The 11727-nt window shown below is 30.5% G+C and overlaps 5 protein-coding genes and 1 long non-coding RNA gene across 6 annotated transcripts; 4 read left to right on the top strand and 2 right to left on the bottom strand.

Annotated features, from left to right (window-relative positions):
- The first annotated feature begins 48 nt into the window (after positions 1 to 48).
- On the top strand, positions 49 to 2126 carry LOC128390218 (eukaryotic translation initiation factor 4E type 2-like). Its single transcript, XM_053349902.1, has 2 exons — positions 49 to 1145; positions 1354 to 2126. The coding sequence occupies exons 1-2, from the start codon at positions 840 to 842 to the stop codon at positions 1684 to 1686; spliced, it is 639 nt and encodes a 212-aa protein (XP_053205877.1). The 5' UTR covers positions 49 to 839; the 3' UTR covers positions 1687 to 2126.
- Positions 2127 to 2524: 398 nt separating this feature from the next.
- On the top strand, positions 2525 to 4317 carry LOC128390213 (uncharacterized). Its single transcript, XM_053349894.1, has 3 exons — positions 2525 to 2804; positions 3063 to 3231; positions 3320 to 4317. The coding sequence occupies exons 1-3, from the start codon at positions 2699 to 2701 to the stop codon at positions 4023 to 4025; spliced, it is 981 nt and encodes a 326-aa protein (XP_053205869.1). The 5' UTR covers positions 2525 to 2698; the 3' UTR covers positions 4026 to 4317.
- Positions 4318 to 4478: 161 nt separating this feature from the next.
- On the top strand, positions 4479 to 6344 carry LOC128390212 (ELMO domain-containing protein 2-like). The gene is made up of 4 exons (XM_053349893.1): positions 4479 to 5219; positions 5331 to 5663; positions 5751 to 5884; positions 5944 to 6344. Exons 1-4 carry the CDS (start codon positions 4807 to 4809, stop codon positions 6090 to 6092), a joined length of 1029 nt encoding a protein of 342 aa, XP_053205868.1. The 5' UTR covers positions 4479 to 4806; the 3' UTR covers positions 6093 to 6344.
- On the bottom strand, positions 6338 to 7744 carry LOC128390220 (uncharacterized). Its single transcript, XR_008325588.1, has 3 exons — positions 7579 to 7744; positions 6751 to 7493; positions 6338 to 6685 (listed from the first exon to the last, which is right to left on the bottom strand). It is a non-coding gene; the product is annotated as an uncharacterized LOC128390220 (long non-coding RNA).
- Positions 7745 to 8038: 294 nt separating this feature from the next.
- On the top strand, positions 8039 to 8930 carry LOC128390219 (peptidyl-prolyl cis-trans isomerase-like 1). The gene is made up of 2 exons (XM_053349904.1): positions 8039 to 8180; positions 8314 to 8930. Exons 1-2 carry the CDS (start codon positions 8128 to 8130, stop codon positions 8768 to 8770), a joined length of 510 nt encoding a protein of 169 aa, XP_053205879.1. The 5' UTR covers positions 8039 to 8127; the 3' UTR covers positions 8771 to 8930.
- Positions 8931 to 9300: 370 nt separating this feature from the next.
- Positions 9301 to 11411, bottom strand: LOC128390211 (galactose mutarotase-like). The gene is made up of 2 exons (XM_053349892.1): positions 10503 to 11411; positions 9301 to 10417 (listed from the first exon to the last, which is right to left on the bottom strand). The coding sequence occupies exons 1-2, from the start codon at positions 10715 to 10717 to the stop codon at positions 9547 to 9549; spliced, it is 1086 nt and encodes a 361-aa protein (XP_053205867.1). The 5' UTR covers positions 10718 to 11411; the 3' UTR covers positions 9301 to 9546.
- Between the last annotated feature and the right edge of the window lie 316 nt (positions 11412 to 11727).

The following is an 11727-nucleotide window of genomic DNA, read 5'->3' as shown; positions in this document are numbered from 1 at the left end:
ACAAAGACTAACAAAGAGAAGATGAGAAAAGGTAACATTTTGTTTCTCTCTCTAATTCTTGCCAGTCATCAAACCGATTGAATTAATTTTCTTTTTTAAATTAATTGTGATTGTCATCAGAATAAATTGTTCGTGATCATCGTTTATTACCAAATTGTCTTCAATTCTCCGGACACAATTTACCTTTTTCTCTGTGGTGGAAAAATTGAGTTTCTCACTTTGTGTTTATAATTTTTTATTCTCCTCACATTTTTGTCTTCCTTCATCTTTCCTTTTTCTCTCTTTCTCCCTCTCTCTCTTTTTTCTCTCTCACTCTTTCTTTTTTTTTCTCTTCTTGTGTTCTCTAACTATATTTATATATTCCAACCAGAGTTAATCTCAACAACAACAACTCATTCAACACTTATTCACCTTAAATTATATTCTAATGTTTGAAATATTGTCTATAATCAACGTGTAGCCTTTACTTAATTATGCCCAATCAATTGATCAATTAACTGTGTCTCCATTTATACTCTCTCTGTGTATTTATAATCCTTCAACTCTTCGTATGAGATAAATTATTAAGTTATATTGATAAATTATTGGAAAACCTTTGTAACAAATATAACTGTTGATATACTATTTCTGTCTTCATATTTCCCCTGTTCAATTTTGTCTCATTTCTAATTCTCTCTTTTGTAATTTTCTTTTTACACTTTAACCATTGTAACGATTATCTGACTCTCTCTCTCTTTCTATTCCTTTGCTTTGTCTCTATTTCTCTCTCTCTTTTCATTATAAACAAATTCTCTTCCCTCCTTCTCTATTTCAATTTCCTAAACATTTCGTCTAATATCATGGCTCAAGAGAGTGATAATAATAACCATCACCAAGAACATGAGAATCACCAAGAAAGAACCCGATCATTGGAGCCAATTGATGGGCACCATCGTCTTCAGTATACTTATTGTATTTGGTATTCTCGTCGGACTCCAGGTAAATTAACCAATCCATTGACTTACGACCAAAGTCTAAGGATCATTGCTACATTTTCTACCGTTGAACAATTCTGGTCTGTACAATCTTATCTCTTACGTCCATCCGAGTTATCTGGTCACTCGGATTTACACCTTTTCAAAGATGGAATCAAACCTTTATGGGAGGTAAGAGACACGACAAAATTATTCTATTCTTTTCTTCCTATTCCCGAGCTGAACCTTTTCTCTATCTCCTTCTCTTCAACCCTTTACCTTTACCATTACAGTTTTATTATTATTGTTCTAATTTGATTTTAATTCTATCTTCTTCTCTCTTTCTCTCTTTCTATTGATTCCAATGGTTTGTCCACCTTGATGTCAATTCTTTTCTCAGGATGATGCTAACAAGGAAGGAGGAAAATGGATCGTTCGTTTAAGAAAAGGTTTAGCATCTCGGTGTTGGGAGAATCTAATTTTAGCCATTCTCGGTGAACAATTTATGGTTGGTGAGGAAATTTGTGGAGCTGTTGTTTCAATAAGGTCTCAAGAAGATATTATCTCCGTTTGGAATAAAACTGCCAATGATTCAATTACCACAATCCGAATACGAGATACCCTTAAACGTGTACTCAATTTACCATTGAACACGATAATGGAATACAAGACTCACAATGACAGTTTAAGAGATCATTCAAGTTTCCGTAATACTGATGTTTTTGTACGGTAATTTATCCAAATTACATGTATACAGAGATGATAATGATAGATAATATTTCCAAGAAATAATTACCAGAAATCGTCTAAACCCATCGTAAACATCATAGTAAATTAATCAACATCAACAGCTGATATTTGCAAAGGACAAAACATGACAGAAAAGACCATCATGAAAAGAAGGAGATGAAAAAAAAGAACAGAAAATCACTTTTTTTTTCTATTCAATATTCTAAACAATTTTCAATAATTACCTTAATTACGAGATGAAATATCGGTAATCAAAATTAAATCAAAAAAAGAAAAGGAAACCGCAAACATAAACAACAGAAAAAAAGTTAACAGAGATTAAAAAGAAAAAATATTCTTCTGAAAAAAAAAATCGGCTAAATTGCTCCTTTTCTCAGGATTTACAATTAATAAATTGTTCGTCCTTGATTAACATTCACTTAAGTTCAACTCTCTCATCTCTAATCATCCAGATTGATTGGAATCAAATGATTGAGCTCATGATTAAGATCCGATTTTTATTTTTACTGATCAGATTTTTACCTTCTCCAATTTAGAAGAGAAAAGTTTAAAAAGGTTAATTGATTCACTATTTAGTTTAACAAATTTGAATTAGAGTTTTAATTGTGCCGTTAATTTAGTAACGTTTTCAGCGAGAAAGCATTTAATTTATGCAATCAAGATTTCCAATCAGAATAGATCATATTTATTACATTGTTTAGTCAGTTATTCACTCACTTTTGTTTATCTAGAATTTATTATAATCTAAATTAACGTGTTATTAACAATCAATTAATTAAATGATCTCAGAATGAATTTGATTGCTATGACGCAACATTAACATATGTTGATTTGTTTACATTTCCAATCACAAGGGTTGACTTGTTATTTGTTGTTCTTTGAGTTAATTGTGATAATTTGACGATTAATTTTCGTTTAACTGTGATTATTATTCTCTCTAATTGTTAATTAACTACCAGAGAATCTGAAAATCTGTAAAATCAATCAATAGTATCATGAATAGTTCACCTTGTAATTCAATTCTTATTCTAAATGATGATTGTCTTCATCACATTTTCTCCTACATTGTTAATATCCGAGAGAGATTAAGACTAATTAGAGGTAAGATTTTCTTTTCCTAATCACCCAACAAGTGACAATTAATATTCTCTGTCATTGACTTTAACTGTCACCTTAAAATTACTCCAAGTTGACAATTCGTTAATTGTCCTGATTGTAAATAAATCGACAATTTAGTTGAATGTTTTTCCTTTTGTTTTCTGTTGTCATGAGTATTTTCAATTTCTCTTTTTTTTCATCTTCCTCTTTTCCAATGATTAACTTAATTTTTTACACTTTTCTTTTCTTTTCGTATTCTAGTTTGTAAAAGATTCGAGCAATTAATTGAATGTGGATTAAAAACCGATGCAGTTTATTTACACATGAAAAATATTCTCTATCCAAGTGAATTTAATGATATAAGAAAATATGAATCAATCAAATTCAAAAGTAGCCAATTGTTTGGTGTCTGTCGTAAAATCATTGAATTGTAAGTAATACAAAACAATTAACCTGACGACTCAATGGTAACGATTAATTGTTCTGGTAATTTATATTCCAATTCTATATTGAAACAGTCACAATGAGATATTGGATTTTACTGATGAACAAGATGGACTTCTTGGTTTCTCCGATTCCGATGTTTCCGGTTTATCGTTTGTCGATAAATTGGTTCTTAAGGCTCGTCACACTTCCCGATTCAAATCAAACTGGACAATGGACACAATTGATTCAGATTATGCTGAATTTAAATGGCTTCTATCCCGATGTGTCCAGTTGAAAACTCTCCATGCATTTGATTTCCATTTGGATTCGTTTGTATTGGAAATGGTTCCCAAATCTTTGCTTCATCTCAGTTTGATTAATATCTCATTTGATCCGAAAGATTTTGAACAATTTTTATCAACTCATGGTCAACAATTAACTGGCTTTAAATATTCACGGAAATCAGCAATACCCTTGGAGTTTGACCGGACCATTGTTAACCTTATTTCTCAATATTGTCACAATTTGGAAAAACTTGAACTCACCTTAACTTATCCCGAGTTAATCTATTTTGGTTCATTTAAAAAGCTTAATCATCTTACAATTGATGGAACTGGACGATCAATTGTCTTCTATGAATATGCAATTCAAAATTGTCCAAATTTGACCTCGTGTAAATTGACCTTCAAAGTTTTACCATCAACAGAAACATTGACCCGATGGAATAACATTTTCCCAAACCTCAAAGACATTCAATTTCAACCTGAGCAAACTTGTTATTTAGCCCTTTGTATGTGAGATTATTTTACCATCATCACCATTAACATCTTCAAATTAATCATCAATAAACTCCAAGGGTAAAAGGTCATCTAAAAAACAACAACAAACAAAATGGACAACAAAAGATGAGGTCAAGAAAAAAAGTTATCGAAACAAAAAAAAAATAGAAAAACAATAAACTTTGAATTGGAAAATTCGTCAATCGAATCACATTTATACTCAACAATTAACACTTACCGAAGCTTCATCTCTGTATCTCTGTAAAACGACAATTTAAATGAAAGTCAATTAAAAGAATTAATCAATTAAATCAACTCGACACTTCGATTGTCATCAATCAACAACAAAAGAACAACAAAAAAGTATCGATATCATTTAGATCCATTGAATATCCGATACCAAATTTTTTTTCTTTCTTTTCAAATCTTTTGTCTCTCAATTTGACAATTAGATTTGATTATTTTCTTATTCTAATCAACTGATTTATTGTGAACTTAATTCCGTTTAATTAGAGTAGATGAGTGACTTTTAACTTTGGTGATTATCGTGTTTTAATATTCTTTCAATGTGTTGTTTTTGTTTTCTATAGAAAAAATTTCCAACCTCTTGGATTTTCATCTTTTTTTTTGTCCAAAGAAAAGAGAAACATTATTGTTTTAGAATAGAATTTTTTAATTTCTTAGCAATTGATTAATCTGATTCTATTTATTTAGAATTTGCTTTTCTACGACAATCCAATAGTAAGAGATTATCCTTTTTCTTTCTCATGTAAGATTGAATGTGAATTATTTGTTTTCCTATGGGAATGACCTCTGTTAAATCTTTGTCTAAAGGCTATTTGCCTTCTTGGTTATCCAGTTTTCGTTTGTTTATCAATTATATCATCAGTTTTACTTTGTCATCAATTTTATCTCTTTTATGGTTCTATCTTAAACCTTGGGTTAAAATTGGCCTGAGAAAATGTACCGGTTTATGTGAACTCCAGCGAATTTGCTATAAGACGGAAAAAGGAGCCCAGCGATCATTGGAAGTGGAAAAATGTGTCTACTCATCAAAGTGTCAAATTGTGAAAACGATTCGAAATCAGCTTGATGATGTCGCTAAAAATGGTCGATTTAATTCAAGTAATACCAGAGAGGTTGTTCAATTGGTGGAAAATGCAGTTGAATCGATTTGTAATGAGAAAGAAATTAATCCCTCCAATCACCCAGAGTAAGAATATTCAAATCCATTGGATTACCAATCAATGTTGTTTTCCATTTCGCAATGAGAATTAATCATTAATCTCTTTTTTTCTTTTTCTTCTTTACTTCGATATAATAGATTTGTCACTGCCATGAGAATATGTTTCCTTCAAATCTATGGTTATAAGAATTTACAGTACAAAATTAATTGTCTTCGAAATGTACCAATCGATCTAAACAATTCGAAACATGTTAAAAAACTCACCAAACTTTGGAATTCATTGAATCCTAATAATCCGTTACAATCCAAAATCTCATCTCAATGGATTGAAATTGGTTTTAATTGTGAAGATCCAGTGGCAAATTTCAGAGGAATTGGTCTTCTCGGATTGGAAAATCTACTTTACTTCTCAATTAATTATACCAAAAATGCTCAACAGATTCTCAATCATTCGAAATCAACAATCAATGGGTAAAATTCTGACAATAAGTTTCTCTATTCCAATCATCAATATAACAATTTACTAACCATTTTTTCAACTGATCTTTTAAATTGTAGATTCCCGTTCGCATCCACCGGAATCTATTTGACCTACGTTACAATTAATCTACTCAATACCGGTCGATTGAAAACTCACTTTTATAATAGTCATTTCGGAACTACTTGTTTAGAGGATTTTCATAAAGTTTATTGTAAGTTAATCATCTTGGCAAATCAATACAATTAATCGTAATTCTATTTCTAAAATTAGGTTATCTATTTTGTGCCCTGGAACACTTATGGTTAAAGGAGAAATCAAATAATGAAAATGACCTGAGTTTCATCAAAGAGAAATTAATCTCTAAACTGGACAGCGAACTGGAAAGAAACGATATAATCTTAAAATGGATTCCATTGTAAATATTGACACGAATTTGTGTGAAATGAAATATCCCTGATAACGATTGATATTATTTCAATTGATTTCCAATTCTGTAAAAATCTACATGTAAAATAATAACCTTTATATTTGTATCTTTTTCACTTATACATTTCTTATATATTATATTGTAAAAAAGAAATGCCAAAAATGATAGACAATCACAATCAATTTAACCCGAAACATAATCAACCCAAATAACCAAAATAAAATGAAATCTTTCAATTACTAAATGATGACTTTAATTCATATAAATTCGTACCTTGGTTGATCAAATAGATTACAAATTGTGATGATATCCTGTTTCCTATTGAAACGAATGATAAAAAATCAATTTCCTCACAATTGATGAGCTAATTAAACGGTAATTAACCAGGACCTCCGGTGATCATAGCATATAAACCAAGGGGAATTACATAAATTTTCCCAATTGTATCAAGAACGGAATTGAATGATCGACGAATAACAAACGGAATCATCTTGATAATATCTCTCGCCTTGATTGAATTCTGTTGAATTGTTGATTGTTTATCACTTTCGAGATTCCTGATTGAACCATCCTTGATTGTGGAAGCTAATTAAAGACAAGAGAAATTAAAGAAATCAAGCAAATGAGCCGTAACAGTAAAATTTACTTACATTTATCAATCGATGCAGTTGCGACCATGGTAACAATTAAGGTGATCACAATTAGCGAAAGAACAATTTGATTATTCATTTTCATTTTAACTCTTCAACTATTAAGTTTATCTGTTGAATGATGAAACTTGAATGTCCAAGAATTTGAATGTTTCTGGTAACCCTTTTGATGACCAGTAACATATAATCAATTTCTGATGAAGGGTCAGCATCACATAAACTTGACATGGAAAACTGAAAATTCCGGTTTACCAAAATAAAATGAAACCTTTCAATTAACGATGATAATCAATTGATTCATTTAATTTGTACCTTCGATTTTCACAACACTTAATAGATAACAGATCAAATCGTGATCAAATTAACTATTGTACAAAAAGATCTAATCAATGACCTGGTCTATTAAATTAAGAATAACAATTGGAAAGAACAATTTAACTAAAAAAAAACTTTTTTTTCGTTCAATATATTGACAGGAAAATCGCAAAACATGGTAACGGATTTAATTTAGTTGTAGAGAGATCGAGTAATTAACTAAATCCACGTTAATTAACCATATTTGATCATAGAATATAAACCAATTACTGTTCCATAAACTCTTCCAATTGTATTATCGAGGACGGAAAATAATGACCTCACAATTAAAGCCGGAACTCTCTGGATAATATTTCTCGCTTTGATTGTATTCTGTTTCATTGAATCTCTTTCAATGTTCCTAATTGAATCACCGTTAATGATGGAGGCTAATTGTAAACAAGAGAGGTTGAAAAAACTAATCAACTAATTGTTGATGTAATATGAGAATTGGAGAGGTAAAAATTTACTCACATTTATCAATCGATGCAGTTGCGACCATGGTAACAATTAAGGTGATCACAATTAGCGAAAGAACAATTTGATTATTCATTTAGAATCTTTAACAAAGTTTATTTGTTCAACGATGAAACTTGAATGTCTCATTTTCCTGGTGAACCTTTTTTGATGACCAGTAACAAATAACTTATATCAATCAGTTCTGATTAAAGGTCAATAACATATTCATTTGAAGGGGAAAACAAAATTCTGGTTTACTCTTTTATTCTGGATCATTTTAATTGCTGATTGGAGTGTAACAATTAGCTGATTTACTTGAGTGAGAATAAAAATCAAAGAGAACAATTTAAAAGTCAATTCTTTTCTTCTGTTATTAATGTTGACAGGAAGAGAAAACCATGTGAGCAACAGCTGATTGAATTTCTCTTGTTTTGTTTACTTTGATTTTAGACGAAAAGATTTTCATTTCTTAATTGTTCTTAATTTTCAGTTCTAATTTTTATTAATTCTCTTTTTCTCAATCAATTCTAACTACTATTCACTGTGAGAACTTTTTAATTAACTATGGTAGCGATCACTGAATCATGGCAACCACCATTTGTGGAGTTTGAAACCAAGTGAGTTTTTCAATTTCTCTGTTTTGTTTTTCTCTTATTATTTTGATTATTGGTTGTTGATTGTTGATTTAGTTTCCATTTTAATTTAACTGATTTTTCCATTTTCTATCTTTTCCTTTCTGATTCTCTAAAGTCATGGTAAGTTTATCGTTGAATTGTACTGGTTACATGCACCAAGGACTTGTCATAATTTCGCTGAGCTTTCCCGTCGTGGTTATTATGATGGTACAATTTTCCATCGGGTTATCACCGATTTCATGATCCAAGGAGGTGATCCAACGGGAACAGGTCGAGGTGGTTCATCAGTTTATGGTAAAAATTTTGACGATGAGATTCACGGGGATCTTAAACACACCGGAGCCGGTATACTATCGATGGCCAATTCAGGTGCAAACACCAATGGGTCACAATTTTTCATCACATTGGCACAAACATCCTGGTTGGACGGTAAACATGCCATTTTTGGTCGGATTCATAAGGGAATTGGTACAATTAAAAAAATAGGACGAGTACAAACCGATAAAAACGATAAACCAGTTGATGAGATCAAGATAATCAGAGCAAAACCATTGATGGAACTTGAAGAATAACAAAATAATACTAATGACAACAACAACTTCCAACTTCCATTAATCATTCACAATTATCTCGACAATCGTAAAATATTTATTCCAAAACGAAATCAGTAAATTAACCTTGGAAAAGAAAAAATATTCTCATAATTAAAACTCTTTTACAAGGTTAACCAAAGTTGTAACTTCATTTATCTAGTTGTCAGATTATTTAATTTACTAATCATTTGAGATTTTCTCTGGTAATTTTAGTTCGAGGTTAATCAAAAAAAAAGAAGAAGACGAAACAACAACAATCAACTAATTTCTCTTTGATAATTAACCATAAAACCATAAAAAAATCAGCTTCTCAATCAAATGTATTACCAAGGTAACAATTAACCTCAATCGAAGACAGAAATTATCATCTCGCAAGTTGATCAAAGGTACAAAATGAACATAATTGTTGATCATTTCAACAATTATCTTAATCTTCCTGAAACTTTAATCAGTTGAACTGTTCAATGATCAATTTTTTAATTTGATTAAAGAAACAACAACAATTAATATTATGAGAGAAAAGTTTTTTATTAATGTTGACAGGATGCAAACCTTGAAAATTTGATGAAACAATTGAAACAACAATCAATTAATTTACATTACCGATCACCTTAACAATGAAAAGTATCAAATTTTAATCAATTCATTAAAATGGTTAACAATTGTTATAACAATGAAAATGATTCTCTTGATTGTAACTGTCTAATACAATTGGTTACAGATTAACTGTGCATTGGAAAGTTAATCAATCACAATTAATTGTTTACTGTTGTAAATGAATAAACAGTTTTCTGTTTATAAGTTTGTCCTCGTTTCAGGATTACATAAGATTCCCAACCGGGAACGTTAATTGCGTTGGGTGGACGTTGAGCTTCAAGACAGAATCCAAAATGTTTATCATATTGAAGGTCATTTTCATGTGGATATCGTTTGGTCAGTATATTGGTCGTGATGAAATTTCCGGTATAAAATTGAAATGAAGGCTCAGTGGTGGACATTGTAAGTTTTATCCCGGACGCTGGACAGGTAACATTTATCACTGGAACACATTGTGACCCACCCTGACCATCAGTTCCAGTGTAATTAGGTACAAGGTAACAATCATCATAACCACCATTAGTTAATTCAATTGACTGACCAATGGTTTTGGGTTGAGTAAAATCTAACCCATTAACTGAATTAACGTTCAAAATTTTACCATTAGCAGTTAGATCATCATCTTTATCCAAAACTTGATTACAATTTGTTTGGACAATATGATTAAGAATTGTTTTGTCATCTTTAAATGAAAATCCACTTAGATTAAAATAACTATGATTAGTTAAATTAATTATGGTTGATTGTATATCCTTTTCTTGATCATCATTGATCAATTTAGCTTCATAATTGAATGATAATTCATTTGATTGGGTGACAATATATTCAATTGTTACTTGAAGACTTCCAGGAAAACCATTATCACCATCAGGTGAAATTAATTGAAATTTAACTGAATTAGTTGATTGATTAACCATAATCCATGGTTTTTGACTGTAACCAATTTTACCTCCATGTAAAAGATTAGTACCTTTATTAGCAATCAATTTGTATTGTTTACCATCAAGATTAAATTGAGCATCTTTAATCCTTTAAATGATAGATCAACAAGTAGGTAACAATTAACTTTTCAATCAGAATTTAATGATTAAAAACAGACAATTTGATTACTTACCTTCCGGCAACTCGACCAACAACACAACCAAAATAAGCTAAATTGTTATCAACGTAATCAATTGGATTTGGTAAACCAAGGACAATATCTTGATGATCACCATTTTTATCAATAACAATTAAGTTTTTCAATGAAGCACCAACGTTGACAAATGTAGCTTTAATTGTCCCTTGTTGATTGGAAATGGTAAACTCATTGTTAATTGAATCACTCATTGTTAATTGTTTGAGTTGTTAATTAAACACAACACTTAGTCTGAATGGCAAATTGTTCAAATAAATTCACTATTAAACTATTAATTAAATGACGCTAATGATTTAATCTTTTAATCTCCTTCTCTCCTCCTCTTCCTTGGATCTCTGATTGTGTAACATCCTTTAAATTGTTAATCACTAATTAAACTGATTGGCTTGATGGGTTTGGTTGACAACAATCACTTTAAGGTGTAAATGTGAAAACAGTTTTACTAATTTTTTATTGAGTGTCAATACTGATGATTGATGATTTAATTGTTTTATTTAGATTTCTTTGTCTCTGATTGTATTGATTGTTGGCTGATTGGAAGATAACATTTCAACTTTCAGTTTTGGATAAGGTGTTGATGATTTGAAAGTAACAATTGAGCAATTAATTATTTTCACACTATTTCCAGGAGAGTATCTTTTCATACGATTAAAGTAAATTTGTTGCATGATGATGAGATTAATTAGTTAGATGCATTAAAATAAGTGAATTAAAAACAGAATAAAAGAACGAAACTTCACTTTGATTCATTGAAAATTATTGATTAAGATTATTAATCGACTTTTGAATTATACTGTGTGAGAGTTGATGAAATCTCTAACAATAGATGGAACCATTGGAAGGACTTTCTGAAACTCACTGAGAAGTTACAATCGAAATAACATTGTTCAGAACAATTTACTCAACGAAGATTCATTATCCTGATATTTTGACGAAAACGCTGAGAGCCACCAATACTTGAACATGGGCGTTAAACAGTAAAAACGGCTAGTGCCCTGGATCCTGAGTAGTATTAGGACTAGCATTTACATCGAAAATTAATCGATTCGCACTTGGCGAAAAATAGGAAAGGAAAGAAAGAGGAAAGCAGATGCTGTAACGTTAACAATACTAAATTTGGCTCCTGGATAAATAGATTGAACATGAACACGAGGTTGTTACATTGTTTTACATCCCGTGGCAATTATTTTTCCTGATTAAA

Source organism: Panonychus citri, unplaced genomic scaffold, assembly GCF_014898815.1.
Source record: "Panonychus citri isolate SS breed McGregor unplaced genomic scaffold, ASM1489881v1 Contig00116, whole genome shotgun sequence".
Lineage (NCBI taxonomy): Eukaryota > Metazoa > Arthropoda > Arachnida > Trombidiformes > Tetranychidae > Panonychus > Panonychus citri.
Note: the sequence above shows the minus strand (reverse complement) of the source record. Positions and strands in the feature narration are given on the sequence as shown.